This window comes from Astatotilapia calliptera, chromosome 20, assembly GCF_900246225.1.
Source record: "Astatotilapia calliptera chromosome 20, fAstCal1.2, whole genome shotgun sequence".
In the NCBI taxonomy this organism is placed as follows: domain Eukaryota; kingdom Metazoa; phylum Chordata; class Actinopteri; order Cichliformes; family Cichlidae; genus Astatotilapia; species Astatotilapia calliptera.
Window position 1 is genome coordinate 27,240,047 of NC_039321.1, and position 27,132 is coordinate 27,267,178.

The following is a 27,132-nucleotide window of genomic DNA, read 5'->3' on the forward strand; positions in this document are numbered from 1 at the left end:
TTACAGACACAAACAGCTTTACTGAACACAAACCACACACACGTTTCTGTGGGAGGACACACAGTGCTTTTGAAATAGCAACAAGCAGCCGTTTGATGACACCAGGACCTAAACTGAAGGCAGGAGTTTGTCAAGTTAGCAGATTCTCAGTTCTGTATAAAAATGACTTTTTGTTGATTTGGCAATGGTTGAACTTGTGCAAGGAGGGAACACCGAGGGAGGGGATCAGCATGCACCACTCACTGTACTATTACTCAGAAATAACTTAATGTAAAGGACAGATGGTACCATAATTAAGTTTAGACTGCCAGAAACAATGTCACAAACTAGGAGTATAATACAAATGAGAAGCGTCACTGCACACAAATGCTTATGTGCCTTCACTGCACTGAGTCATTGAAACGACTGCTAAAATAACAGTAAAACTATCTGAAGACTGAGACTTTTTAAGCTAGTTACCCTGCATAAGGTCCTGTGGGTAATTATAGCAGAAATGTCAACCATATACCCACAACAATTCAACCAAGTTCGTCATTTTTACTACGGACATTATTAAAAGGCTGTTGTACCGGATGCTGAACCGATTCACTACAAATGTCATGACTGGTGGTGGTCAGAGGGCCCGGTGGCGCCTGTGTCCGGCAGCCTCGCCTCTGTCAGTGCGCCCCAGGGCAGCTGTGGCTACAATGTAGCTTGCCATCGCCAGTGTGTGAATGTGTGTGTGAATGGGTGAATGACTGAATGTAGTGTAAAGCGCTTTGGGGTCCTATGGACTAGAAAAGCGCTATACAAATGCAGGCCATTTACCATTTACCATTTAGTAAATGTAACGATTTCAGAAACTATTAAACAATAAGTAATATTTGTAATTTATTTGGCTGTTAATTTAGGAATGGGTCTGTTAGCATTTTAAGTTTCTGTCTGCTCGGGGGGAATTCCTTTTCTACAAGGAAACAAAAATGTTACTGAAGCAGGTTAAACTTTTAATAAACTCTGACAGACTCGCTATAAACAGATCAAACCCCCCTGACTAGACTAGCAGCTACATAATCATTTGCCAAGAAACACTCAAGTTAAAATTATATTTGAACATCTAAGTCTCAAATAACCCAATAATAATTAAGTTAGTGTGACTGGAAACGCATGTGACCCCATTCAGTCAAAATCAATCAGCTGTTCATAAAAAGGGCATGACTGCTGCTGCTCAACTTGTTACACAAACCACAATCTGTAGATGCAAATTTGCTTTTACTAATACTGTGGATGTGTGGATTTTAAAGTAATTTAAAGTGAGAACCAAGGACCAGTGAATTTGTGAAGTCACGATGACTTTAATCTTTGACCACTGAATTCTAATCAGTTTGTCCTTGAGTCCACGCTAGTGTTTAACTCTTTCCTCAGGTTTCACTGCGACTGCAAGGCGTAGTTTATTTTGTTGGTCTAAAAGTAATATGAATTCTTGCTGTATCCTGCTTTGCTTAAGTTTAAGGTTCAGGTTATTTCAGGTTATAAAATCCTGGGAGTTCATCTGCTCCATTTCTCTGGCAGCCTTCCACGTCTATATAGTCAACTTTAGTTTACTCTCCATGGGACTCTTACGCAACACTCTTCAGTACATTTCCAGTCATCCACGTATCCTCTGTATGGTCTGTATTACTGGTGCCTTGAACACCTGCCTTACTTTTGAGACATAGTTGAATAGTTTCTATGCCCTCTCCTTTCTTAATAGTTTAAGCCTTTTACGGATTCTCAAGACAGTTGATCTTGGTTTACTTAAATTGCACGAAAGGCCTAAAAGAGACCTGCATGGCGTTACGCTGGAGTCTTAATTCTTTGTTGGATCCAGTGTATTTTTTATGAGTTTTGAATGTGAATGTTACTCAAATCTGATACAGGAAGAATTACATTGTACAAACATGTAAATATGACACGATATGGTCACAAACCATTAAAAAAACAAAACAAAATAAAGAACAAAAGATGTTATGAAATTCTAATTACTGTGATAAAATAAAGAAAGAGGGACTCAAAAAACTAAAAGAAGCAAACACCTTGGGTGCACAGACTATAAATTCTCTCCCTGATATTGGCTACCAGCAGCTCTCATTATCTTCCTGTAGCGTAGCTTTTCTCTTTTTACATGATGTGATATGTTTACATGTAAATCTGTGCAATGTCCTGATGTAAAAACAGGGAATGTGGTGAGAATTTTGTTTGTGTTGTGCAGCACGGTCACTTCTCCGCCTGCACAGCTCCCATACAAAGACTTCCCTCCTCTCTGATGGTCTCCAGCTCATCTGTGTGAATGGCCTGTGTGATTAAATTTAACTCCTCACACATGGTCTCGTACCGGTACGCCACACGGATGTCAGGAACGTTGGTTCGCCTGATGTCATTGCCTTCCTGTCCCTCTTTAATGTAGTTTGGGCCCAGCCAGTAACGCTTTGCCTGATTTTAAAAAAAAAAAACAACCCACAAATGTCATATTAAACACTCTGCGAACACCAGAATTTGTGATATGCAACAAAAAATGTATACCTTATGAGAAAATCCACTCATCAGTACACTGTTTCTGGCAAGCTCACACATGTCACAGGAGCTCAGTTTCCACACTTGAGCAGCAATGCTGTACTCTTCCATCAATGGCTCCTAAAAAAAATACACGCAGACAATTATATAAAAGCATTTTGTAGTGAAAATGCAAAGTTAAATTTGAAAATTTAATTTAGTTGAAAGATTTTGTCTGAATAGCTTAAAATTGATTTGAAATAGCCAAAGCTGAATTTGCTGGACCAGCTCAATTACATTAGAACACAAAAATGTAAACGAGGTTAAACGTAGAAGTAGAAAAGGAGTGAACACTGAGGAGGGTAGAATTACCAAAAACTGAATATTGTAATAAATAAACCCCAAAAAGTACCTAAAATAAACATCACTTGTTGAAATTGCCTTTTTTTTAAAGTAGTTTAAAAAAGCAAAACCTGGAGCTGAAGTGCATCAGAATGAAGAACACACACACACACACACACACACACACACACACACACACACACACACACACACACACACACACACACACACACACACACACACACACACGGGAGATATAGTGATATAGCGGGTGTGTTTTTTATGCCAAACTGAAATAACAAGTCTGGATTTGTTGAATATGAATCTACCAATCATGAGCAGCTTGTTTCTGATTGGTTCCTGTGTCTGCAAAGCACAGAGCTTTTCCAACAGTGGCTCCCAGGCTCGGTGATTCTCTCCCTCCGAGCTGGAGATCTGTGGACTCAGTGGTCTCTTTCTTTTTAGACTTGTGCTTGCTCTTTTTTTAAAAATTATTTTCTTGTGAGGTTTATCTCAAAATGTGCTATAGAGATACATTTTGACTTAGTTACTTTACTTACTTAGGATTTTACAGTGGATTTATGACTTAGTGAAGGTGGAGGTTTAAAGCATGTTATTAAATGTTTGACTTACCTTGGTAAAGTGAAATTGCAGAGGGTCATCTGTAGACAGAGAGACCATGAGGCCTCTGGACAGGTACTCTGGTAGTGGGTTACGATGGTAGCTGAGAAACAGGCTGTTATTGCTGAGAGGAGACATGGCGATGCCTACCTGGGCTAGGTAGTATAGATACTGCAGCACAGGAGCCTGGAAAGAAAACATGGCACAATGATGACCAACGCATCAGAAATACATCAGGTCTAAATTTCCAAAATCTTATAAGGAAGAAACATAATACATAATAAATAAAATCTAATAATAATAATCTATAATCTGAGGCCTTCATAAACTCTTGGAAAAATAAGCTCCCCTGTTTGTGAGGTAAACAGCTGCTCAACAGCTGTTGAAGGTCACACCTTCCTGAGCAGCAGCCCATGGGAGATATTCTCGGTCAGCATGAAACCAGAAACCAGGTGATGGATCGGCCCTGCCTCGCCACAGTGAGGACGCAGGACGAATGTGTGGAACCCCCGCAGCCTAAAACAATAAAGCCACACAATAGTGAGTACTGAGTTCAGCTGTGTTAGGGCTCAGCGCAAACACTCTTTGCTGCTTCCCAGTGACTCATATACAAAGAAGATGACAGATAAAAGCAAAGTGCGAATATCCAGTGTGTATTATTTGCTCTGTAACCTTAAGCACTGTCGAAACAGAATTTGCATTTGTTATCAAAGTTTTTCGAGCTTAATTCACATGAGATAAATCCAGGCTTTTCGCCTTTTTATCCAATAATGTTATTAATCTTTATTATTGATGTGCTGCATGTGCTTTACAAAAACTGTCTTTTTGTGGTTAAAACAAAGGTTGACAAACCTTGACAAAAGGTTAACAAAATTTTGCAAGCGGGCATTTTTTGCAAGGAAAGAAAATTTTAACACTTCCTTTTACAAATGCATTAAAAATCTTCACCTATTCCTATCAAAGACCAAGATACTAATAACTATAACAAAAAAACCCAAAAAACGCTAATAGCTCAAATGACACATTAAGGATTGATTTATTTGTCTAACTGATGTTAAAAACACAAAAAATATACAATCATGGATCAAAAATCTCAGGCAGTCAGATCAAGTAAAGTCTGATTTATGTACCTGCGCAGGTGATTCAGCACAGTCATGTTTGCATACATGTAGTAGAGGTAGTAGGAATAGGGCGGGTTGTCCTCTTCTGTCCAGTTGACTGGGAGCGGACTGTCCAGGTTGAAGATATGTTGCTCTGGTTTTGATTCATCATCCACGCTGTCGAAACCCACAACCTGTTTGAGGGATGAAGAGCAGATCAATAAAACGACTACCCAAAAAGTGACTGCAGTAAAAGCAAATGACCAAAAAAGCTTAGATGTCGTACGTGCTGAAGGAAGAGGTGCAGCTCTGGGTGGCTGCTGGGGTCGACCGTAACCTCAAACAGAGGCATGAAGATATTCTCCAGCATTTCTTGGAAGTTGCACAGCTGCTTCTTCGTGTGGTAGACGTCACTTTGAAGAAACAAGAAAACAATTCAAGAAGCCCACAGGGGAGATAACTAACGAATGGGTTGAGGAAATAATAGATATCAAATCTTTATTTTACTCATGTATTCAATAGATATTTACAGAAGGATCATTCATAATGTTGACTTGGATTTGTGTCAGAGTTGCTAGATACATGGAAATGCTTAGTTTTCAGTATAAGTTGTATAAATGACACAAAAACAAACAACAAAAACTAAACACAGTAAAAATCGAAACAGTGTCTCTTTTCAGGCATTTTCCAGTTATAAAAAAAAAGAAGCCAAAACCGTTTAATATAGGGACTATTTTCTTTTTACTGTCTACTTCTGCAGTAGTTCTGCGGTAAAATACAAAACATTTTGTTAATGGAGAAGATGCATGACAACTTAGTTACGTTGCTACTCTTCTTTTTATCACTCAATTTTTGTCACATGATATATCACAACACCACATTTATATTTACAAATCTCACGTAACGTCGAGTAGCTTAGCAATAAGGGAGTGCAAGTATCATCAGCTTTTATTAGCTTACTTAAAATCTGCTCTAAAGAGAGAGGGGACTGCTTTTTCATTGTTGTTTATTTAATTCAGTTTGCTACTCTTTTTAAGCTCACAAGAGTCGTGGCACTTGGACAAGCCAGCGCACGTTGTCGGAGTAGACCTGATGTTTGACTGCCCATCTGGCCAGTTTGTCCCACTCGTTTCTGGAGCGGCCGTAGATTGACAGCCTGAGCTCCACGTTCTGGTACTTGCTCTCCTCCAAGTCGGCCATCACCTCCTGAGAAGAAGAGACACACCAAGTCAGCCAGAGGGCGCCAAAGCCCAGAGAGTCCGCCTCCAGGTACCAGAAACGACTGGTCTGTGTAAGAAACAAGTGTTTGCAACTTCAAGTGTTTGTGCATACAGTGAGCACCTTAATAATGTGACCAAAGTATTTCCCCTCAATGTAGTTGTCCGTTTTGATGAAGATCTCTCTCAGGATGGACTCGCCAATGGGATTATATTTGGCATTGAATTTGTCAAATCGGTGGAAAGTGTTACGATCCTGCAATAAAAAGGTGAAATACGGAGTCACAATCTCTGACCAGGCAGCACCTATGAAGACCTTTTTTTAAAATCTCCTTTATGGGCACTACTCACTGCATGCATGTCCAGTGTGTCAACACTCAGGTCAAAGGCTGTAAGGTGCATGCTCTCAAACACCTCCATCAGTGTCTGACCCCTGCCTCTTTCCACGTGTACAATCTCTTTGGGATACTTCTTCATGGCTCTTTTGATAAAACGTAGAAGGTGCTTCTGGTTCATACAAGAGGAAGCATGAATGTGCGTGTCAACCTGTGGAACAAGTCAGACAAACAGGGAACATAAACCCTCTAAGATACTGCAGTCTGCTTCTGGATTTAACAACACTAACCATGACTGGGTGAAACAGAAAAGCTCTCAAGTTCACCTTACGGATATTATAAAAGTCTCGATGTGGGACTTTCTTCTGTGCTGCCAGCTCTTTCATCTCATTGAGCAGGATGTGCATTTGGAATTTGGAGCTGAGGTATTGCAGACGTCTATAGCAGAAGGACTTTCTGTGGCAAAGCCAAAAGAAAGACAAATGATGGACTCTTTCTGTGACAGTCTGAAAATAAACTTCTGTTGATCCTTTTTGAGAATCTATTTTTTAACTATAAGGTTAAATTAATAATTTATTAAAAATGTGGGAAACCTACACTGGCCCATTTATAATGAGAGCCATCATGACGTTCATATCAGCGATGTACTCCTGCAGGTCTGGATACGGCAGATCCAGCTCTGTGGTCCTGTAGGCAACATAACAACTAAAACACTCTTTCCTCAAGCAAAATGTGTGAACTCAAGTCTAAAAACAGACATAAATCTAGTCACGGTGAGGACGAAGCATGTGTGCAGAAAGTAAAAGATTCCCGACAGATATCTCACTTATCCATAGTGTTCCTCGTCGTGTACAAGTGCATAACACCATCCACCATCTTACAGCCGTAACCCATATCAGGGGGCATGCTGGTGGGGTCCACGTTCTCATAGGGGTGTGTTTCAGAAACAGGTGGGTGCACTGTGGCATCTAAGAGGAGACAGAATGATCCAGTGTGTCACGACTTTGATCAAGGTGGGCAAGCAAGTGCAGCTATGGTCTGACTTTAACTGCCTACATGCTGTGACAGCCTGCAACTGATGGATCGTGAGATCTGTGGGTGTCCCTGGTTATGTTTTAATATGAGAGAATTGCACAGATTACCAAATATTTCTGAGCAAGAATAGCCTAAGTAGAGCACTCAAGAACACAGGTGCAAAAAACTGTTGGTAATTATTATTGTCTTCAAGACTGAGCTGAAATTATCCTGCAGTTAAATCTCCTGGGTCAAATTTGTTATGAAATAAATAACAGCTTTGATTTGTATTGAAATATTTAAAAAAAATGAAAAAAACACATACATTTCTTTTTTTTAGTCTAATAAACCAGATAACCTAAATTTACAAAGACAGACATTTACATTAAATAACACACTGACATACAAAGACTCCTAACATTTTGAACCGTAACATGTTCCTTATTTACTTGATAAAATCTAGTTTAATCATGGGTTTAAAAAAGATCTGTTCATCCATCCCTCCCTCCTTCCTTCCTTCCTTCCTTCCTTCCTTCCTTCCTTCCTTCCTTCCTTCCTTCCTTCCTTCCTTCCTTCCTTCCTTCCTTATCAGAAGTTAGGTCACAATTTGGTCCCAGGCCAGAGATATATATGATCTTCAGGTAAGGTTCTGGGTCTTAAAACCCACATCTAGGGGGGCACCCTAACAAGATATCCAAATGACCCCAACTGGCTCATTTTAACATTGTGAAATAGTAATTCAACACCAAACTCCCTCTGGATGTCCAAGTACCTCTCCCTATCTTTATATATCTATATGACCTTACTCTTCCAGTAATTACCCAGGATGCACGACCATATGTTTTTTTTCTTTTTTGGGGGTGGGGGGGGGGGGGGTCTGGTAAATAATTTTTCCTTTTCAGGCCAGTCCCTTCCTCAACTCTGAGCTCTGCACTATTTTCCACTAAAGAACCGTGCCCTGCATTTTGGAGGTTCTGACTCTCATCCTGTCCCTTTCACACTTGGCTGAAAACCACTCCAGTGCACGCTGAAGGTCATGCTCCAATGAAGCCAACAAAACCACATCAACCGCAAAAAGCAGGATGCTTTTCTCAGGTTTCCAAAGCAGACACCCTCCTTACCCCAGCTACAGAATCTGAGACAAGGGGAAAACCAGGCAGAGTCCAACACAGACTGAAAACGTGCCTGACTTTGTGGCGAGGACACAGACAACACTCTCACCCCGGTTGTAAAAGGACCTGATGGCCCGTAACAACAGACTCAGAACCTGTGGGGTATACTAAATAAATATTGTTTTGACTAATTTAGATTACAGTATAAAATGATGCAAGAGCAATGGTGCAGATGAGGACATTCATACTTGCAGTGACTGTGGTTTCTGGGATCTCTTCCTCATAGATATCTAAGTCTAGGGGTCTCTCACTCAGCTCCTGCAGGTAACGAGCAGTGGTTCTGCAGAAGCTCTGCAGCGACAGGCCCATGTACTTTTGCCTGATGAACAGAGCCTTCACTACACATTTGGCAGCATCCAGCAGATCTGTAAATGGAACCTAGGACAGAAAAACAGATGTCTTCATGAAAGATTTGACTGTAAGAGAAAAAAACACACACACACAGTCTTCCTGCAGTGACCACTCTGACTTACCCCACATTTCTCTTCTCCAGAAATAGTGACTCGCTGGTACTCCCTCTCAGGGACCGGTTCTCTCTCCTGCAGGTCAGGAATTTGGCTCTGCTCCTTCATGTATCTTAAGATAGATAAATAAACATATGAGATCACCATTCTGGCAGTTTAAGATGAGCATTGAGGGGTTCATGTGACTACGGTTGACTCACTCAAGATCTGTGGCACTGTCAGTCTTCATGAACTCTTGCTTGGCTCGTAGGAGTATGTCAGGTTCAAACCTGAGATCACAAACACAAAGGCCGAGTTGAGTTCATAGTCTGACTGCAAAGTCAAGTACCTCTTTTGCCGCTCACGCTTACTTGACATCCTGGCTGATCTGTCGCTCAAGGCGATGACGTTTCTCCTCCAGCTGTTCAATGGGGCTGTCCTCTGGAAATTCATAGGGGGCGCTCCGCATCTCGCTCTCTGCCAGGCTGCGTGAGAACAGCTCCTTCAGACAGAGACAAAGAAAAATGAAAGCCACGGCGTAACTTTGAACATCACTGGTTAATTATTTGCACAGTGGCTGAACACTGACTTCGGCAATCTCCTTGTATTTTCCATCCATGGAAGTACGTAGGTCAATGGATTGTTTCAAGGCCACAGGGATCCCAGGCAAGGAATGCTGGGAAGTGAGGAGGTGGCGGGTACCACGGAGATCAACTGCAGATAAATAGGGAAAGAAAGTAGGCGCTGAGCAGTTTCTCTTCTGTGATAACATATTCTCAGGAGCCTTATTTCGAGACTTCAGTAAATAATGGTCTAATTACAGTATGAAGAGAAGAAACAACCCACTGAGTGGAGCACATGGGGGCTAATGTTTGCTGTTTATCTTTATATCATGTCTTTGCCTGTGCTGCATTTTTAATAACCTGTAGGAAATAATTTGTCATTGGTGTGCATGATAATAGCAACTTGCTTCCATTTAGGGTAATATTTTATAATACAGCCCGTGACTAATGGCGTAATTAAATTTAATTGTATTTAATTCGAAATTGCAATGTGATTATATTTACTTACAAATAATTAATATCCTGGTAACTTATTGGAAAACACAACAAATATTTCCCCATCTTACATCATAAGTACACTGTACTCTTGGGCACACGGGCTGTATTATGGAGTAGCTTAACCTTAACCAACTTCTGGATATTTTGCAGGAAAGGAGGCACATATTATAATGTAAGTAATTTTAAGTACATCATAAGTAAAAAAGAACAAATGAGCAATAGAAACTTCATTATGCATTGTAAATGTAGGATTGGAAATATTGTTTTCCTTCAAAATTACTAAGAAACATAACATTTTCTTGTCTCCCATTCTGTAAAATACCTGAAAGTTAGGCAAGGTTATGCTACTCCATAATACAGCCTGCACCCCAAAAAGATGGCACAACAATGTTTGGTTTTCCACTAAATTACCCAGAAATTACAAAGTACTAAAAATGACATGTGCACTACTTAAATTTATTTACAGTATAATTATTTCTTTCTTTACAGTAAAACTGTAAAACTACATTTTGACTTCAAATGAAACACACTGAATGTCCATTTAATTACAGGGGAATTTTAGCCTTAGTTGCGGGCTGTTATAAAGTGTTGCTCGCTTTGATTTAAAGATTTACTGTCAGAGTCTAAGACGTTTACTTTTTTCTAGGCTCCTCAGAATTATCAAATTATAATGGTTTCGGTGGCTTTCGTGGTTCGTTAAAAAGCTTTTGAGCATGAGGTAATGCATTGTTACAAATTGAAAAATGCACATCTCAGTCAGGGAAGCTCCACTGCTAAAAGCTTTTTATTCACTCAGCAAAAGTATCGATTCAGTGTAATTTACTCTTAATGTTACATGTTAGGACCGATAAGATTGCTTGTAAAACTTTTTCAAAGTCACTAAAACAATCTGCAGAAGCTTGTTGTTCCTCTTCACACAGCAGTGGAGGTCTGAGCTCAGTGGCTGTTTGTGCCTTCAGACACAATGAGCCATTCAGGTGGAGAGCCCATCAGCACATACACCGACTGATGCAAGCCATTGTTGCCACTGCAAGGCTTGAGTTTTATACAAACCCTGTTGTCATGGGAAGCTGAAGAGGGGAAAATAAAGGAGGCTGGTTCTTGACATTCAAAGACTTAGGACATGAGAGGTATGAGTGGAAACTGTTTTTTATAGCACAAAAGAAAACAGAGATCACACTTTCCCCTTTCGGCGTATATTTAGACAGATATTAATCTTCCCCTTGAAACGATGCACCTGCCACTGAAATATTCATCATCCTGCTAAATATTTCATCCTGTGCATGCTAGGCTGTCACTGAGACTGTTGTCCGTCAGCATTTATAGACCATACACACAAGAAGGTCAAAGAGGGCGCACTGTTTGATACTTAAAGTCTGCACTCAAGTTTGACTTATTTAACGCAGCATGTCTGAGCATGCCTGCTCCTTGGAGAAAGCAAAGGAGACCAGAGAGGCCAATTAACTGGGCCGATTAGCACTTCACAAAAAGCTTCATTAAAATTTATTTAATAAAAAAAAAACACTCAGTGAAGTAGGCGAAATGGCTGCTATAAAGAGAGACGGTGGTAAAATAATTGGCTGGACCACAACTCACCACCAGTTTATCACCTTCTGCTTAACACCGTCCAATCAGCACTTCCCACTCCCACTCACATGGACTACAAGGGAGTAAAGTCAAAACAAGCACAGTATTTCTGGCTAAAAGGTTTTTCAGATCATTATGAGAAACGCAAACTTTTTTCTTAATTATTTGAGTATGATAATGTTTTGCCCTGTAATAGTTGAATGAGTTTAACTCAATTTCCCTTTATAAAAAATATCATTTTTTACTGAACTGTGTTGAAAAATGATCTTTGATATTTGATATATATTTACTAAAAAGCGGATTCATTTGATTTAGGAGATGCACAGAATCATCTTGTATAGCTTCCTCTCTGAAATACACATCAGTGCTGGGAAAGTCTAAAGATAAATGGTTGTAAAATCTTCTTTTTTATGTCATTTTGAAGATTTTTTTTCTGCTTACACACTCAGCAGGATCAGTCCAGTTTAAGTGTTCATCATAGTGCTGTCGACAAACATGGCAAAATTAGCCTCAAGTGAAAGTTGGAAAGCTGGTTTTTTTTGCATATTTATTTACAATTGTTTGGTTAGAGTCACTATGCATAACTATAAACTCACCAGACACTTTATTAGGAACACCGATTTAACTGCTTGTTAATGCAAATATCTAATCGGCCAACTCAAAGCGTTTAGACATGCAAGCAGAAAGAAAGTGATGACCATAATGTTTCTTTTCATTAATTGACTGGAATGACTATGAAGGTAGCACAGCTGATGGTGCCAGACTGCCTGGGTATTACAGAAACTGCTGATCTATTGAAATTTTCCCACACAACCATCTCAAGTGTTTAAAGAGAATTATTCAAAAAAGATAAAACATCCAGTGAGCTGCAGTTCTCTGAGTGAGATGCCTTGTTGATGGCAGAAATCAGAGGTGAATGGCAGGAAGCTTCAAGCTCATCTCTGAAGAGTATTTCCAGCACCTTTTTGCATTAAGCACAAAGAATTGGGTCAGGGGGGCCTGGAGCATATCCCAACTACCATAGGGCAAGAGGCAGGGTACGCCCTGGACTGGTCACCAGTTTGGTACAAGGCTAACACAGAGACATAACCCCATGCTTAACTTTGGACTATGGGAATAATATCCAGAGAGGCCGCACACAGACACAGAGAAAACATAAAAATGCCACACAGAACTGGATATTTTAATATTCATAAAATATTTATACTTCAATATTGAAAAGCTAATATTTTAAGTACTTTATACTCACTTCAGGTTAAGTTTGGAAGCCATAATTATCATTTCCCACTATTTTGACAGTTTTTAGTGCACACTAACTGCTGATACAAATAGCTGTTAATAGCAGCTCTAGTCATAATGGAAATATAAATATATAATAAATCATTTATATAAATAAGAAATTATACTGATGCTCGTATAAGTCAGCTTCCTCTTTCCAAAAGCAGGGTTGAGTCAGTAAAAAAATGCTGCGATGCTCCAATCTCAGCTGAAAACTGAAGTCACACATAGACGCTTCTCTGCTATTAAGAAAGGGCAAGTCTGTCAAACGTAGCGGTTGCCTAAGATATGTCTCCGCTGTTATTCTGGGAGACATCAAAATCATCATGATTACAGCGGACACTTGTGCGGAGGGCGGGAGGTGACCAGTGGCAAAGACATGCATGCTGGGCCACAATAGAGCAGAGCCTAGCCAAGCCTACCAGACCCCAAGCTAATCCCCTAATGGCTGCTATATTTGGATCAGTAGCATCAATGGTTGCATAACAACTCATCCCCCCAGCCATAATTCATTTGCCTTTAAACTATATATAATCTGGCAGGCTGAAGCTTTTAATGCACTATGAGGCAGGTGCATGAGGGTCCAATTAAAACACAATTTAAAGTGTTTCCCGGCTCTACCACATGTGTAGGAGCAAAAAAACACTTTGAACATGAGACAACGCAGCTCACATGCTCTCTCACAGCTCGTCACTACATATTGCCTCAAAACAAGGTCAGATAGTATCAGCTTGCAGAGAGACTTCCACCACATGAATATTTCAGTAGCAATACAGAGCATGGAGAGGTCCCAGCTCAAGTCTTACAGCATGGTGTAAAAAGTCACCACAGACGCAACGATAACTGGGAAGTCAACCTACTCCTGGAGCTGCTTTTTTCTCAACCTTGTACAGGAATAAAACTTTCCAAAGAGCGTTAATATTCCCTGACCGATCAGAGTTAAGATTACAGGATGGTTATATTTGTATATTGACTGTCTTTTACCTCTACACCCTCCCCTCTTTCTGGCTACAACCACACAGGCCATGGTTCACCAAATGCTTTCTACCTTCTTCCACTGACTGTGCAGCTTTCTGCTCACAAAAAACGTCAGTGACTCACAGCCTCTGTAGCAAATCTCTCTCAGTGGAAGCCGTATGTTCTCACAGCGCACATGTGTCAGCACTGCTGAGATGGCAGGATTACTGGTGATGGACAAGTATGATTAATAAGTCAGGGGAGTAAATGTGGATAGTCTCGGAACCACTGTTTCAGTTGTTTTTCATCGATGGGCGCAGATTACCACTTCAGCGTAACTAAATTACCAAATTTGGCGACTCACCACTTGTATGGGCAGTCTCCTGGTCATATAAAAAAAAAAAAGGATCCTATTCAGCTATGCATCAATCAGCCGCCATCTCTCATTACTGAAAGTTCTTCTATGCCAAGTGATGGTTTAGTCTCTGCAGCTGCACAAACTGCATGTTCACAAATCTCCTCTCTGTATTTATTTTACTGTTGTCAGACTTCTCAGTTGAACCATAAAGAAAAGCAATACCAAAACTATAAAAAGCTCAATGCCCACTAGACTTGAAAAAAAAAAATTCTGCAGGGTCTTGCGGTTGGAGGCGTAGCTCAATTTATCGATCCTGGCTGCTTCTCTTTGCACGGTTGCACCTTTAGAGCACTCTCAAAAGACGCGAGAAAAGCAGTTTTTGGGACAATCAATCGACACACATTCTTCTCAGCGCACTAAAGACAGCACTGCTCAGGGCTGTTACACAAAGCCACCAAGGGACAGGCAGAGGAGAGTGGCAGTGATTGGGAAAAAGAGAAAGGAAAAAAGGAGGAGAGCGAAAGGGTTATTTGGGCTTTTTTTTTGTTGCAAGGGATGAGGGTAGTGGAGCGTACCTGCCTCCTCAGAACCTGTCTTAACCAGCAGCTAGCAGGGCCGAGGGAGGAAAGAGAGACAGAGAGAGGGAGAGAGAAGCTGTCCTGGCAGGGCGATGGAGCATGCCAAACAGCAAATGGCCCAGGATGGCGTCTGTTGTCCTTTTAAGATGGGTTAAATGTGATGGCAAGGACAGAGGGATGGCAAGAAACAAGAAAGAAACACTTCAAACAGTCAAATGTCAAAACTGGCAAAATAAATGAAAACCCCCCACACGCGTACATATGCTTTCACATCAATGCACTCACAGACTCACACAGTCATACCCTCTGCTCGCTTAATCTGTCCCTGTCATACATACAAAGAGCTGGTCCAGCAGATCCATGAACTCCCCTTCACATCCCAGTATGTGACCCCCCACCCTCTGCTCTGTCTGCCTCCTGGTTCAGGCCAGCTGTCGTTGCACTAGCTGCCTCTGGAGCTGATCCTCCTCATTTGAATGCCTCTGACATCTATCTGGAACGTACCACGGGAGGGTAAGGAGGCAGGGGGAGATGGCGCACATTACCAGAGGATGTGCACTACTACTGCTATGAGTTACTGCAACAAGAACCCCCCCGCTCCTGTCTACCTTATAGTCCATGCTGTATTTTGCTGAGGGGACCATGTGTTCAGGATGTTTGTATCCTCAGTGTGTGTGAGTAAAGCGGTGCTGTCTCAGCAACAAGGTTTGAGACGTCATTGTCTCTCTCTTTTTTTTTTTGCCGCTGAATAGTAGCAGTGTGAGAGAGATGCCTGTCCGATAGATGCAACCTGCCTCCTTCTCTTCTCACATGAATGAAATTAAAGGGCCAGCAATGTTGTCCCCATTACGGTTGCTGCAGCAACATAATATGCTGCAGGTCTGCGACTGCATTCCCAATCACAGAACTATGCATATGCTATTTGAAATTATTCTTCAGTAACACAATGACCCGCATTTCTACATCCTGATTTCAAAATATTAAACATTTGCAAAACCCTCCACTGAATAAGCTCTTTACTTTTTTTGATATACTTTTGTAATAAATGTAAATTTGCGCTGGATAACAGAAGCAACAATGTGGATCTCAAAAATGTGGTGAAAATGCAGTGAAGGTGGTGAATGTCCCAGTTTATTTATACATATATATATATACACGTATATATATATATACATATATAGTGCATTATGCTTTTGTTTTGTGTCTGAAACACAATTAAGGCTCATAAACAAAACACTATGTGGCTTGAAACTTGAATCTGTATCATGTTAAAAAGTGAGTGCTTGCGTCAAACATCTTATCTTCTCTTGCTCAATATTATTCAGCTCAGTTTGTCTAAACTCAGAGCTGAGTAAAAGAAATTCCTACCTTTTCAGTCCCTATCTTAGACTCTTTTTCTATGCTGTCTTTTTATTACAAATGATACAGGAGCCATTATTCTCGCTTGGAACAGATTTAACATCTAAAAAAGAACAAATGAAATAATAGCTCACATTTCAGAGTTCAGAAAATGTGACTGAAATGAAGTAAATTGTGCGTTTCTTTACTTTAGCAGCAGAAACATACGTGAGGAATAAACTGTAGCTACCTGTGGAAAAAATAAGACATTCATTGGAACAGTCCCAGGTACCATAAGGTGAGAAGCGGGGTACACCATGGACAGGTCGCCAGCCGGTCGCAGGGCCAGTCAGAATTTCTTCATAACAAATTACAGGTGATGCTGCTGATGCAGGTAATTTGCATAGAGTTTGACTGTGCAGCTTTACTGGACTACAACAAATTACTGATTAAAAGCACTCTGGCCATCATTATACCACACTGCAAAAAAAGTATCCTCTTTTCAAGCTCCAGACTCAAACATGATGCCGTCAAACAAATTAGAGCACTGAAAAGTCCATATAACTACCAGCAAATTATCACTCTGCCTCTCAAGCTAAAGGGATGCGTTTCTTTTTTCAAGGCACTCAGATTCCAAATTGCTTTCAAGAGGTCTAATCAAATTGTTGAGGCCTCGCAGAAACAACACTTTCTTCAGACCAGGCTCCCTCTGATGGTCGAACACAGAGTCACACACTGATTAATCAAAGCCCTGAAACGTGTCATTCTACAAAAACCAGCACCGAGGATCAATATGGAAAAAAACATCAGTATGTTGAAGAGTACCTCTCTGATTGTTAATATGCTTTGATAATTATACATTTCATTACAGATTCATCTAGATTAAATGAGACATTGTAACAATTATCTATTCACCATTTTCAATCATAGCAATGCCTCATATTTTTATATAAAGATGTGTTGTCATTCATTCTTCAATCATGAATTAAACCGATGATTTGCAGGGGTTATTTTGACATGATTGGCATGAAAATCCCAACAGTTCAAATCCAAATATACTCAGCTGATCTGGATATTTTCAGAATCAAGAAAATATTTTTGCTTTCCATGTTGAAGCTTTTACATTAGGACTATTTCCTTACAGAAAAGATTATTAAGCACCGTAATTACTTCTAATTACTCACTTATCACTGCTGCTCTAGTAGAAAGCTGTATTAAAAGGAAATACTTAAAATACACAAAGATTCCTCTAAATGTGTCACACAAACCACTGAAAATATTATCTATATTTTAGCAACTAGATGCTTTCTAGTCTTTCTATTGAAGAATATATCTGTAGTAGCCGGCACCGTACCTTAGCTAATCAATTATTGCAAATCTGTGACTAAACATCCACTGCTACATGTTATTTGCACTGTTTTAAGTGGTTCAACAAGTGGAACACAGCGCACAGCACGGACTAGCCAAACTGGTGAGTGGGTGTCGGTCTAATATCGGCACTGGCTCTTTCACAGCCACAGAAGTGATTCACCTACTGCTTCTCTCTCTGCCGAGGTTTGCTCCACAAATCCTGCACATTTTTGAAGAGTTTCACTGCACAGCATATGCTACACCACAGCCTTTCTGCCTGATGGACATGGTACAGGGTATTATGTGTACAGAGGTTTTACAACCCTTGAAGAAATTTAAGCTGTGAGAGATTCATTTAGTTCTGTTTATTCCGCTCTGCTGGATTTAATAAGATAAAAGCTCTTCCAGCATGGGGAATATCAACTTAAACAATCATTCAGCACAGCAGCGAGCACACAATCTTGAATTTATGATCTCTAATAAGCAGCTGGAGCATTATTAAAAACCTTAGTAATTCTTCAAATAGAACATCTAATATAGTCACACTCTCGCTAACCTGCAACCTTTTTATTTTTACTCCATCTTATACAGACTGCAGTGTACTGTAGTGGTGTGAACTAGAGGGCGTCCTTTTGAAAAAACAAAAAAAATGAGTCACTTAAATGTCATATTTGCTTACTCAGAAGGTTCCCTGGATGATTTAACAACATAAAATGTGATGTTGTCCTAATGCGCCTCTGTGGAGACTTTCTAAATCAAACCCCGGAGGCTTCAGTACTGAATCTGTATTGGGCAGAGACAGCCTGCGCTTCCTGTTTCTGCCAGTGCTGCTTCTCTTCAATGATTTCTTCCAACAAGAACGCAATTTTGGAGCAGCAAATGAGGATAATTACAGGGAACATTTCGACTGGAAGGGAAGGGGGCTGACAAATCCCTCAGACATCCTGCTGTTGCATTTATTGTCAGGGTTGAAAATCAATCCCTAACTACCTCGCCAATCATCGTAACGTCATAGCGTGCTGCTGTCTATCCCCAGTGGTGACATGACCTATCTGAAGGAGCTTTTTTTAAAGACGCAGTATATTTTTTAAGAACATGTTGTGCGTGCATTATGTCATACCAAACTCTCAAATGTATTCCAGTGAGGAAAGACTATATTACTTCCTCCAAATGAAATAACATCGAGACTCGGGCGTCTTCTTCCATTTAAATACAGTTATCTATGGCTCAGTTCATTTTCTTGAATCAAAAACCTGCGGTGGGGTGAAATGATTTAATAATTGCGTATTTTACTTTCTCTCTGAAAAACAGATGACCAACAAAGACTGACAATAGTTCTGAATGACACTGAGGTGTTTGATTCCTTATAAACAACTCATAAGGTCTAAGTGTGATCTTTCATTATATCACCATTTGCATGACGTAAATGTAACTGAATGAAAACATTTTGCATTTCAAAGAAGACTAATGAACAGAAATAGCTGCTATTTGATCTTTTGGTCATTGTATACTCTTTGTAGTTTCAGTGAAAGCCTGACCAGCGTGTGCATACATCAGAAGGGAGGCTAATCCTCTCATTCAGTGGGGGATCAAGTCCTGATGTACCAACTTACATATTCTCTGCAGGCTACATACCACCATGGGGCTGAGTGAAAAACACTGCTGTTGCTGTTTATCTAAGCATCCAATCCCGTTTCTTAAAGGAGAAGACTAATTCTACATGCTGCACAGGGACTAAAATTGTTTTTTCACTGCATGCAATATGTTTCGAAAGCATGCAACAATATAAAGCACTTCCAACCTGTCAAACAGCCTGTAACCCTTTAGGCTAAAACAGGCAAAACATCAGTTTTCACCTAACAACCACAAGTTATGCAACATCAAATTTGCTCCATACAGCAGCAGCCGATCATACTGTAAATCTACTTTGGATGATCCAGCTGATGCATGTTGTGTGTGTTCTAAAATGAAGCTGGAAAATAAGAGTTGAAGGGCAAAACTAGAAGCCAGAATGCTGACATTAAACTGCAAGGTATGAAGGCAAAATCCCCCGCAGAGCATCCAAAGCATCCTCTGCTGCACTGCTCTAATCAACAGGTTTGCATTTCCCAACTACTTACGAAGAAAAAGTAATTACCAAAGATTCTTCTTTAATGAGTTTTTTCTTGTTTTCTAAAATAGAATAATCTAATTTCACCTAAATATGCATAGTACAGGGCTAATCCCCCTGGCTTCAGATCATATTGTTCCTCCTTCTGTTACAAGATCAGGATGCTCAAACCGTCCTCCCTCTGCAGTTCCAGTCTGCCACCACTCACCTGTGCTGGCTGTGTACTGCAGGCTTCCCCTCTTCCTGAAGGGAGACAAGGGCTTGTTTTTGGCCCCTGTGCCCCCGGCTGAGTTCCCGGAGGTCAGGTTGGAGGACATGTTCCCGGGTCTCGCTGGCTCAAATTGGGAAAAGAAGAGCTGAGTGAGTCAGAGCTGCGGCTGACGGAGCGGCGATAAGAGACACAGTGAGAGAGGACAAGAGAGGAGACCGGGGACAGACAAGAGAGGAAGGATGGAGCACAGATGCTGGGAGTTTGATGGAGTAGGTGCCAGTCAGGGTGTTCGTGTGTGTGAGTGTGTGTGGATGTGAGCAGGGATTTCCAGAGTGGTTGGTGCAGCGTGGGGCTGCGGAGCATCCCTCTGCATCGGAACAGTCCCCGCCCCCTCAGAAAGACTCCCGTGCCTGAGCTGCAGCACTGATGGAGGGTGGGGTTGTGATGGAGAGGCCCACCCCCAGCACGCCATGCGCCATTTACATGCACACTGAGTACAACAACGCTCAGCACTATTGCGCAGTCCTGCTGTTGCCATAGCAACCACAAATCTAAATGTGGGCAAGCAAGCGAGGAGAAAAGTTGTGGTTATAGCGAAACTGAAGTAGTAAAAGTCAATTCTACTCACTCTGTTTTTGCAAACCACCTGTTATCTTCGCAGTCTTTGCAATTTAGGGCAGAGACTGAACAGTTACCAAGTAATGAATTAAACACTCATTATTATGATGAATACTGGGATTTTTCTTTTCTTTTCACAAAAAATACAAATGCTTATTACACTTAGTGTAGGTACGTGGAGAGCATCTGTAACCATAACCGTAAAAACTCTGCTCGGATTTATGTCCTTATTTGCAAACTGCAGGGAGAGAGAGAGACGCGCGGATTCCGCGCAGTCCTTCAATTGTTTGAGGAAATGGACTCTTCGACGTAGGTCAAAAAGATCCTCGGATTAGGTAAAACACTCCAAATTTAACTTGTGAGAGTACATTATCAGGATGTTGGTATCTCTCATTTTAGGTGAATTGTCATGTAATTTCTGAAAGAGAACGGCCATTTTTCATTTACTCTTATTTCAGTTTAACCCAGACTATTTTTTCAGGTGCCACTGAAGCACAATCAGCACAATGACATGGGTATTATGAGAAAGATTAATTGCGCCATTGTTGATTCGCCACAGGACGACTGTTTTAAGTTAAGCAATAAATGAGAGTTCATATCTTTGCTGTGAAACAATTTTAAGTGCCTACTTTCATTCAGGAGAATAAAAACTTCAAAACTTAATGTCCTGATGATGGTGACGTCACCAAACAGCTTGAATCCCAGTGTAAGGCTCGCAATGACTCGTTTTCGCCAAAAAAAATTCGATTTACTGTAACATAAGCAGCAAATCCTCATTAACTGAAGCTGGAGCCAGGAAAACATTTGGTGTATGAAAATTTATCACCCCATTTATTTTTATCACTTGATTATTGTAACTTTCATCTCTTATAAGCCAGCGAGGTGCGATTAGAGACAGCAGTAACAAAGCACCCTGAGGTGGGGTGAATTATTTTCTTGGAAAACAACTTGCTGGGTTGCTCAAGGGAAGCTTTAAAAAAGACCACATTTAGTGAACGCGTTTGATGCATTATACTAAAAAACACATGGGAGGAAAATCGTTGTGTACGATTAAAGAGGGATTTACATGACGTCAGTGTACTATATTTTAATTCACATCATTACACAGAAACAGAAAATGTGTAATGTTCATATTGGTACTGGAATAATAGGATTGAACGTTTTCTGATTATAAAGCACAGTCGGATATGAGGTCTGTCTATAAACACAGCTGGAAAACTCTGACAGCTGGAAGTCTTTTCTGTTTCTCCTTCATCCCCGAGCGTGTAACTACTGCTGACAATAATCAAGACCTTGGTTGAAAGAGCGGTGTCATAAGATTTCCTCTTTTTATGTTGCCGGAAGACAGCTTAGTTTTATCTTTCTGTGGCAAGCCGATATTTGATGCACATTTCTTGACTTGTAAGTGTATAAAATTAGACCTGAATTGATCTGGACGCACAATAATTGATGCCTGCAAGAGGAGGAAGGTGCACTTTGGAGTCAGCGCCCTCCCGTGGTGAAACTGTGAAACTGCTCGAAGGGCAAGAAAAAAACAGCAGACTGTTTTTAATACAGAAACTCGAAAATTGAAAGTAAAATTTTCCCACACACAGACTGAACTCAACACCCACAGAATATATTTCTTCCAGCTATATTTGTCCACTTTGCTCACGGTGGGAAGGGGGTAGAAATAAACAATGAAAAACTGCATTGAGACATAATTAGTTGCCCAATTTCATATTATTTTGTACAGTCAAATTTAACTGCAGGCATCCCTGTCTACTGGCTTTGCACACATAGACAGTCTTTTATTTGGCTTAAAGTCAGGGCTCTAACAAGCCACTTAGGACATTTAGCTTCACATCCCTAAGCCACTTTGTCCTTTTTGCTGGCGTATTTAGAAACGTCCTGCTCCCATTCAGCTTTCTAATGAGAGCCCAAGAAGCTTTCCTGAAACATTTACTTGTTCTTGTTAGTATCAGCTCTTCTTTCATTATTTTTGTAATGTTGAAAAAACAGCCCACAGCAGACCGTTCACGATGATGTTTTATAGCCAAACAAAGCTGTTGGAGGTGCCACCTTACAAGCCAAGTTTGTTATAGTTGTCCAGTTTAGGGGACGTTATTGGTCACACCATGTGTCTTACTAATGCTGTGATGAGTACTCAGAGAGAAAGCCTTTGCTGTCTTTTTGTATCATTTGCTAATCTGTCTGTTATGCACTGGTCTGGCCTCCATCGATGCTTTTAAGCAGAGAAAACTGGATCAGGGTGTTTTTAATGTCACAGCGAGGCTCAGTATCCCAGCATGCGCCCTGCGTGTGCTGCTAATGCATCACATGACATAAACACAGACACACACTAGATATTTACAATAAATTTGATCTCAAAAATACAAAACAAATGTAAACAAAATCTATATAGGCAAGGCAAAACTATAGACTATCTACATATTCAGACAATAAATGTAAACACATGAGCTCTGAGCCATAAAAACTGCATAGGATCAGCTGTGTGTGTGTGTGTGTGTGTGTGTGTGTGTGTGTGTGTGTGTGTGTGTGTGTGTGTGTGTGTGTGTGTGTGTGTGTGTGTGTGTGTGTGTGTGTGTGTGTGGGATAGTTAGGAGATGACATTCCTTATTTATACATGCAAGTTTGCAAAAAAATCTCTCTATGTAAAATATCATAGAGCACACTTAAAAGATAAATTAATACAATTTCTATAGAGATCAAGCTTGCTGCATGATTGCTCATCAGTGAGGATTACTATACCATCTTGTGCATCATGACACGGTTCCCAGTGTCATGAGTGGGAGTTCACTTATTTTTCTTGCAGGCTTGTGAGAAAGCTTGTGGACTCAACCTCATGAGCTCATCAGTGGGTGGAACCTCCTGTAATGGATCCTGCTGAGGATTTCACACTCAGGAGAGTAAAGACGATTCATTACAAATGAAATGCTAGTGTGTTCCTATCAGAAGAGCGATCGGATTTTTCCAAGGTTTTAAGAGCACATGGCCAATTTCACAGAGGTCTCTGATCCTGTTAGTTGCCTGCTTATTTAGCAAGTTTGATTGTGTTTGGAGCTCTGCAATCCAAAGCTGCAGATTTACCAAGAAGAATCAGAACTTCAGAATCTATGCCATAAAATAATAATAAAATGATCTGCAACTGTTATGTTGGCAAAGTTTCAGTCAGGCAAATTAAAGAGAGGCAAAGCTGCATTATATTTCACCCTTTCTGGACTGTGATGTAACATAGCACACTCCTACTCTCAGGTTGATCTGAGGCTCTGCGAGTAATCTCGTCAACAGATCAGAGATGAAGGTACTGAGCACAAAGCAGGGCTACACCTTCTACAGCTTAATGGGATTGGCCCCCATCGATAGATGTGCCACTGCGATTAGCCTGCTTGGAAGCAGTCATCCATTTGAATCTCAAACACAGAACTGCAAGCAGTAAGGAGAACAATAATAGTATAATTTTGCAGGACAAAACTGGATGCTGACATGGTGCAGACATGAGTAGCAGTATGTGCTGTTTTTTGATGCACTGATTGAGGATACAGAGTGCATAATTAGCAAAACAACAACATAGAGTCTCTTGTTTCTTAGATGGGATTTAATGCTTAAATTTGACTCTTGTTAGAAAATACTTACTCAAAACAAGACACGAGCATTTTATAAGTATAGGAGGAATTGTGTGTGATGCGTTTGTTTTCAGGATTCTACAAAGAAATCTGCCTGTTCTGCAGGATCATCACTCACAGGTCACACTTTTCCAAATACTCTCTGTCAATCCTTTGGTTGCCTGCTGAGCCTATTTGACCCTGACGTCACTGAACTGGACCTTGCGCTGATGGTAGAACATATTCAAGTTCCATTAAACCCGCCCAACTTAGAAGAAACTCAAAAAAGCTGCAAATATACATTTAAAAAATACTGGCAGCACTGGCAACTTTTACAGCTCAAAGGTAAAATTACGCAGACCTTACAAATCTATTCATGCACATCAAGTTGTCCTTTATATTTATACATATACATGTATGTATTGTTTTAATGAAAAAGCTTTATGCAGTGATGCAGATGTTGGTGCAGTCTAGCAGGAGCTGGGTGTTGAACAGACTCCTTACTACCTGCTAACGTAATACTCATTTGAACACAGCAAACAAATGCACCTGTAATCGCTCCATCTGGCAGCTTTGTGGTGTTTTACTATCACACACTAGACAAGAATGAGGACATCGTTTATTCTAATTATTGTAAATTGACTACCAGATATTTCTGTGTCATTGTGATTAAGCACTTTAGCATCACCACACCTGGTGAACCAGCAGGGTGTTGGAAAAACTGATCCTGGGTCAGCCACAATCTAATGGCAGTGACGCAATAATATTTTGTAATTTAATATGACTTGGTGCTTGTAATATGAAGTTTTAGTCTCTGTGCGTGTGAAGTTCACACAGGGTTTAGTTTTAATCATTAAATATTAATTTGTTTATTTAATACGAATACAAATACTCTCCAAATTATGACTTAACATGCTTTTTAATTCTTCTGGTTTTGCCGATGGAGGTGTGACAAAAAAGGGTTTTTTACCTGCTCTGCAGCCATTTTTCATAAATTTATTATCATTTTATTTACTTATTTATTAACTGAGCATTAAGTTTTTTCTTACAACTTTTTAAAACAAAATAGAGGGCTTGTAATCACTGAGAATACCTTTCTTTTATATGAATATATTATTTACAGCATATATCTATAAAGATCACTTGATTAATTCTTCTTCATGCCAATATCTTGCGAGTGAAGTTGTCGAGTTCATCTGAAAAGTTGTGCAGTGCCCGTCAAAGTAGTGCATAATTGACTGATGTAACAGTAGATATAAACATTACTTTATTGTACTTAATTATTTAGAACTGCTCTTATTCCATGCATATGATAATGCTGCAGGCATAAGGATTTATCATGTTACAGGCTTGTAGGATGTGTTTTGTGCAGCATGTTGCAGGCTGTAGTGCCCATAACAGTAAAAGACACACATCATAGGACTTATATGCAATGGATATGATTTATTTTAGAAAATCATATTTCAGATTAGGAAACTGATTATTTTAAAAGTACAAACAAATCGATCGTCAGTAAACTTTCACTTATTACCTGTACTTGTTTTCAATTAAATGTTACACATTTGAAGTGAAACGTGACCATTTCTTATTACCCATCATCTCAACATAACACACACACACACACACACACACACACACACACACACACACACACACACACACACACACACACACACACACACACACACACACACACACACATGTTAGTGACTTCAAAGAGCCTCAGTACACTGAGTAGGTGAATACGGGAAGATTATACCTTTTTTCCTGTCAAAATAAATCCAGTGCCTTTAAACTGATGATGATTATATGATTACATCAACTAAAACATCCACATTAAACTCAGTGTGATCAGCATTTGCATGTAACATATGACTATATTAGAAAGTTATTTATAAATGAGACCTTATGCTACAACGTATTGTGACCAGTCACATATATCACATGTTGAAAAAGACCCATAATACACTTTTAAAAATGTTTTTTTTTCCTGTCTTATTAGAAAACAGAGAAAACATCCACAGTACCAGCACCTCTCTTCTGCTTAGACATTAAATTGATGTAGAGTTGTCACTGAGGTTATGACATATCCCATGATATTGATCCTCAAAGTGGGTTTAAAAAGAAAAAATGATGCTAAAAAAGACTTTGGAGTGTGACACTCATAAACGCTACCAGAAGACAGAAAATATTCATAGTATGAAGGAAAAAAATTTCATATGTTCGTTAAATATACTGAAGTTATTCTTTTTTTAAATATCAGAGACTGATTGATCTTTGATGGATTTTATTGAACTAGTGTGACTGTCCCAGCTCACACTCAGGAAGAGGCAGGGCCTAATTATCGTCACAAGAACGCCATCTGAAAACAAATGATCCAAAGCAAGAAGGTGAAATGAAGCTTTCATGTTTTCTTGGGGCGATAAATTTTAGAAAACCAGTCAACTTTTTAAACACCCTGTTGGTGTCTGAGTCTACACTCAGTCTTCTAATTGAACTAGTAACCTCAAATATGGTGTCCCGGTTTAAGTCCTCTAACATGGAGGGTGAGGACGTAACACGTGCTGAATACTTGGCTCATTGACTTCAAACCATCAGCCCTGCAGGAATCATCAATCAATTCCTCCAATCCTCCAGAAACTGCACCTACAGTATCATCGCAGCTCTTCTTCAGGGTATCCCACAGGAACATTTCTTATATTTTTTAAAGCGTGTCAGATCCCCTTTACACACACACAGATTTACATGTAACAAGGAACGTACGTGTTTTCTCTGAGACCCCACTGAAGAGCATAGTGCAGTGACAGTTGCTGCATTTAGCAGGTACCACACCACCTGGGATTTAAACGTCTTAACTATAAGACGTTTATAAGACTTTAATGCTCCCCCTCCCTGCTTCTTCCGTGTGACCCAGAGTAAAGAGTCCAACAGGCAGGAAGGACTGCAAGGAGGAAAAGAAATACACATTTAACTACACATTTGTTTTTAAAAAAAAAGCATCGCAGTAAAAGCGTTGTCAGAGTATTTAAACATAGTTACCACATCAGTAAGTAGATATTACAGATACAACAGAATCTTGTATCTAAGATGAAATATATTACGCACGGCTATAATAACGCCATGTTTGTGGAATCAAGGTAATTTATTTATATAGTGAATTTTACCAATATGCACACAGTTGTTGCGTAGTATGTGAATGTGTTTATTTTCTCATTTTCTTTACATCATTCACCACTGCTCTCATTATACTAAATGGATTGACTGGCCAATCAGGAAGAGATACCTCATAAGTCAGGCTTTAAGGCAAGTAATTAAAGGGTGGATCTCTG

At 40.0% G+C, this 27,132-nt stretch overlaps 1 protein-coding gene across 4 annotated transcripts; it reads right to left on the reverse strand.

Annotated features, from left to right (window-relative positions):
- Positions 1 to 770: 770 nt before the first annotated feature.
- Positions 771 to 20,050, reverse strand: ampd2b (adenosine monophosphate deaminase 2b). 4 transcript variants are annotated; one of them, XM_026153643.1, is made up of 19 exons: positions 14,910 to 15,137; positions 14,569 to 14,701; positions 9,342 to 9,466; positions 9,124 to 9,254; positions 8,974 to 9,042; positions 8,783 to 8,885; positions 8,498 to 8,687; positions 6,950 to 7,091; positions 6,721 to 6,810; positions 6,450 to 6,579; positions 6,140 to 6,334; positions 5,913 to 6,044; positions 5,614 to 5,777; positions 4,858 to 4,984; positions 4,602 to 4,765; positions 3,867 to 3,987; positions 3,484 to 3,657; positions 2,539 to 2,649; positions 771 to 2,448 (listed from the first exon to the last, which is right to left on the reverse strand). In XM_026153643.1, exons 3-19 carry the CDS (start codon positions 9,369 to 9,371, stop codon positions 2,233 to 2,235), a joined length of 2,289 nt encoding a protein of 762 aa, XP_026009428.1. In that variant the 5' UTR covers positions 9,372 to 9,466; positions 14,569 to 14,701; positions 14,910 to 15,137; the 3' UTR covers positions 771 to 2,232. The 4 variants fall into 4 exon arrangements, with proteins under 4 accessions (XP_026009428.1, XP_026009427.1, XP_026009426.1 ...); XM_026153642.1 differs by having other exon boundaries at positions 14,569 to 14,709; XM_026153641.1 differs by lacking the exons at positions 14,569 to 14,701; positions 14,910 to 15,137 and adding an exon at positions 19,578 to 20,050.
- Between the last annotated feature and the right edge of the window lie 7,082 nt (positions 20,051 to 27,132).

Excerpts from the sequence above, each read along its gene's own strand:
- ampd2b (XM_026153641.1), bottom strand. The coding sequence starts at position 19,686 with ATGTCCTCCAACCTGACCTCCGGGAACTCAGCCGGGGGCACAGGGGCC. Across the intron at positions 9,467-19,577 it reads GCAGTACACAGCCAGCACAG|TTGATCTCCGTGGTACCCGC; the intron begins GTGAGTGGTGGC and ends ATTTATCTGCAG. Across the intron at positions 4,985-5,613 it reads GTCCAAGTGCCACGACTCTT|TGACGTCTACCACACGAAGA; the intron begins GTGAGCTTAAAA and ends GTTTCTTCAAAG.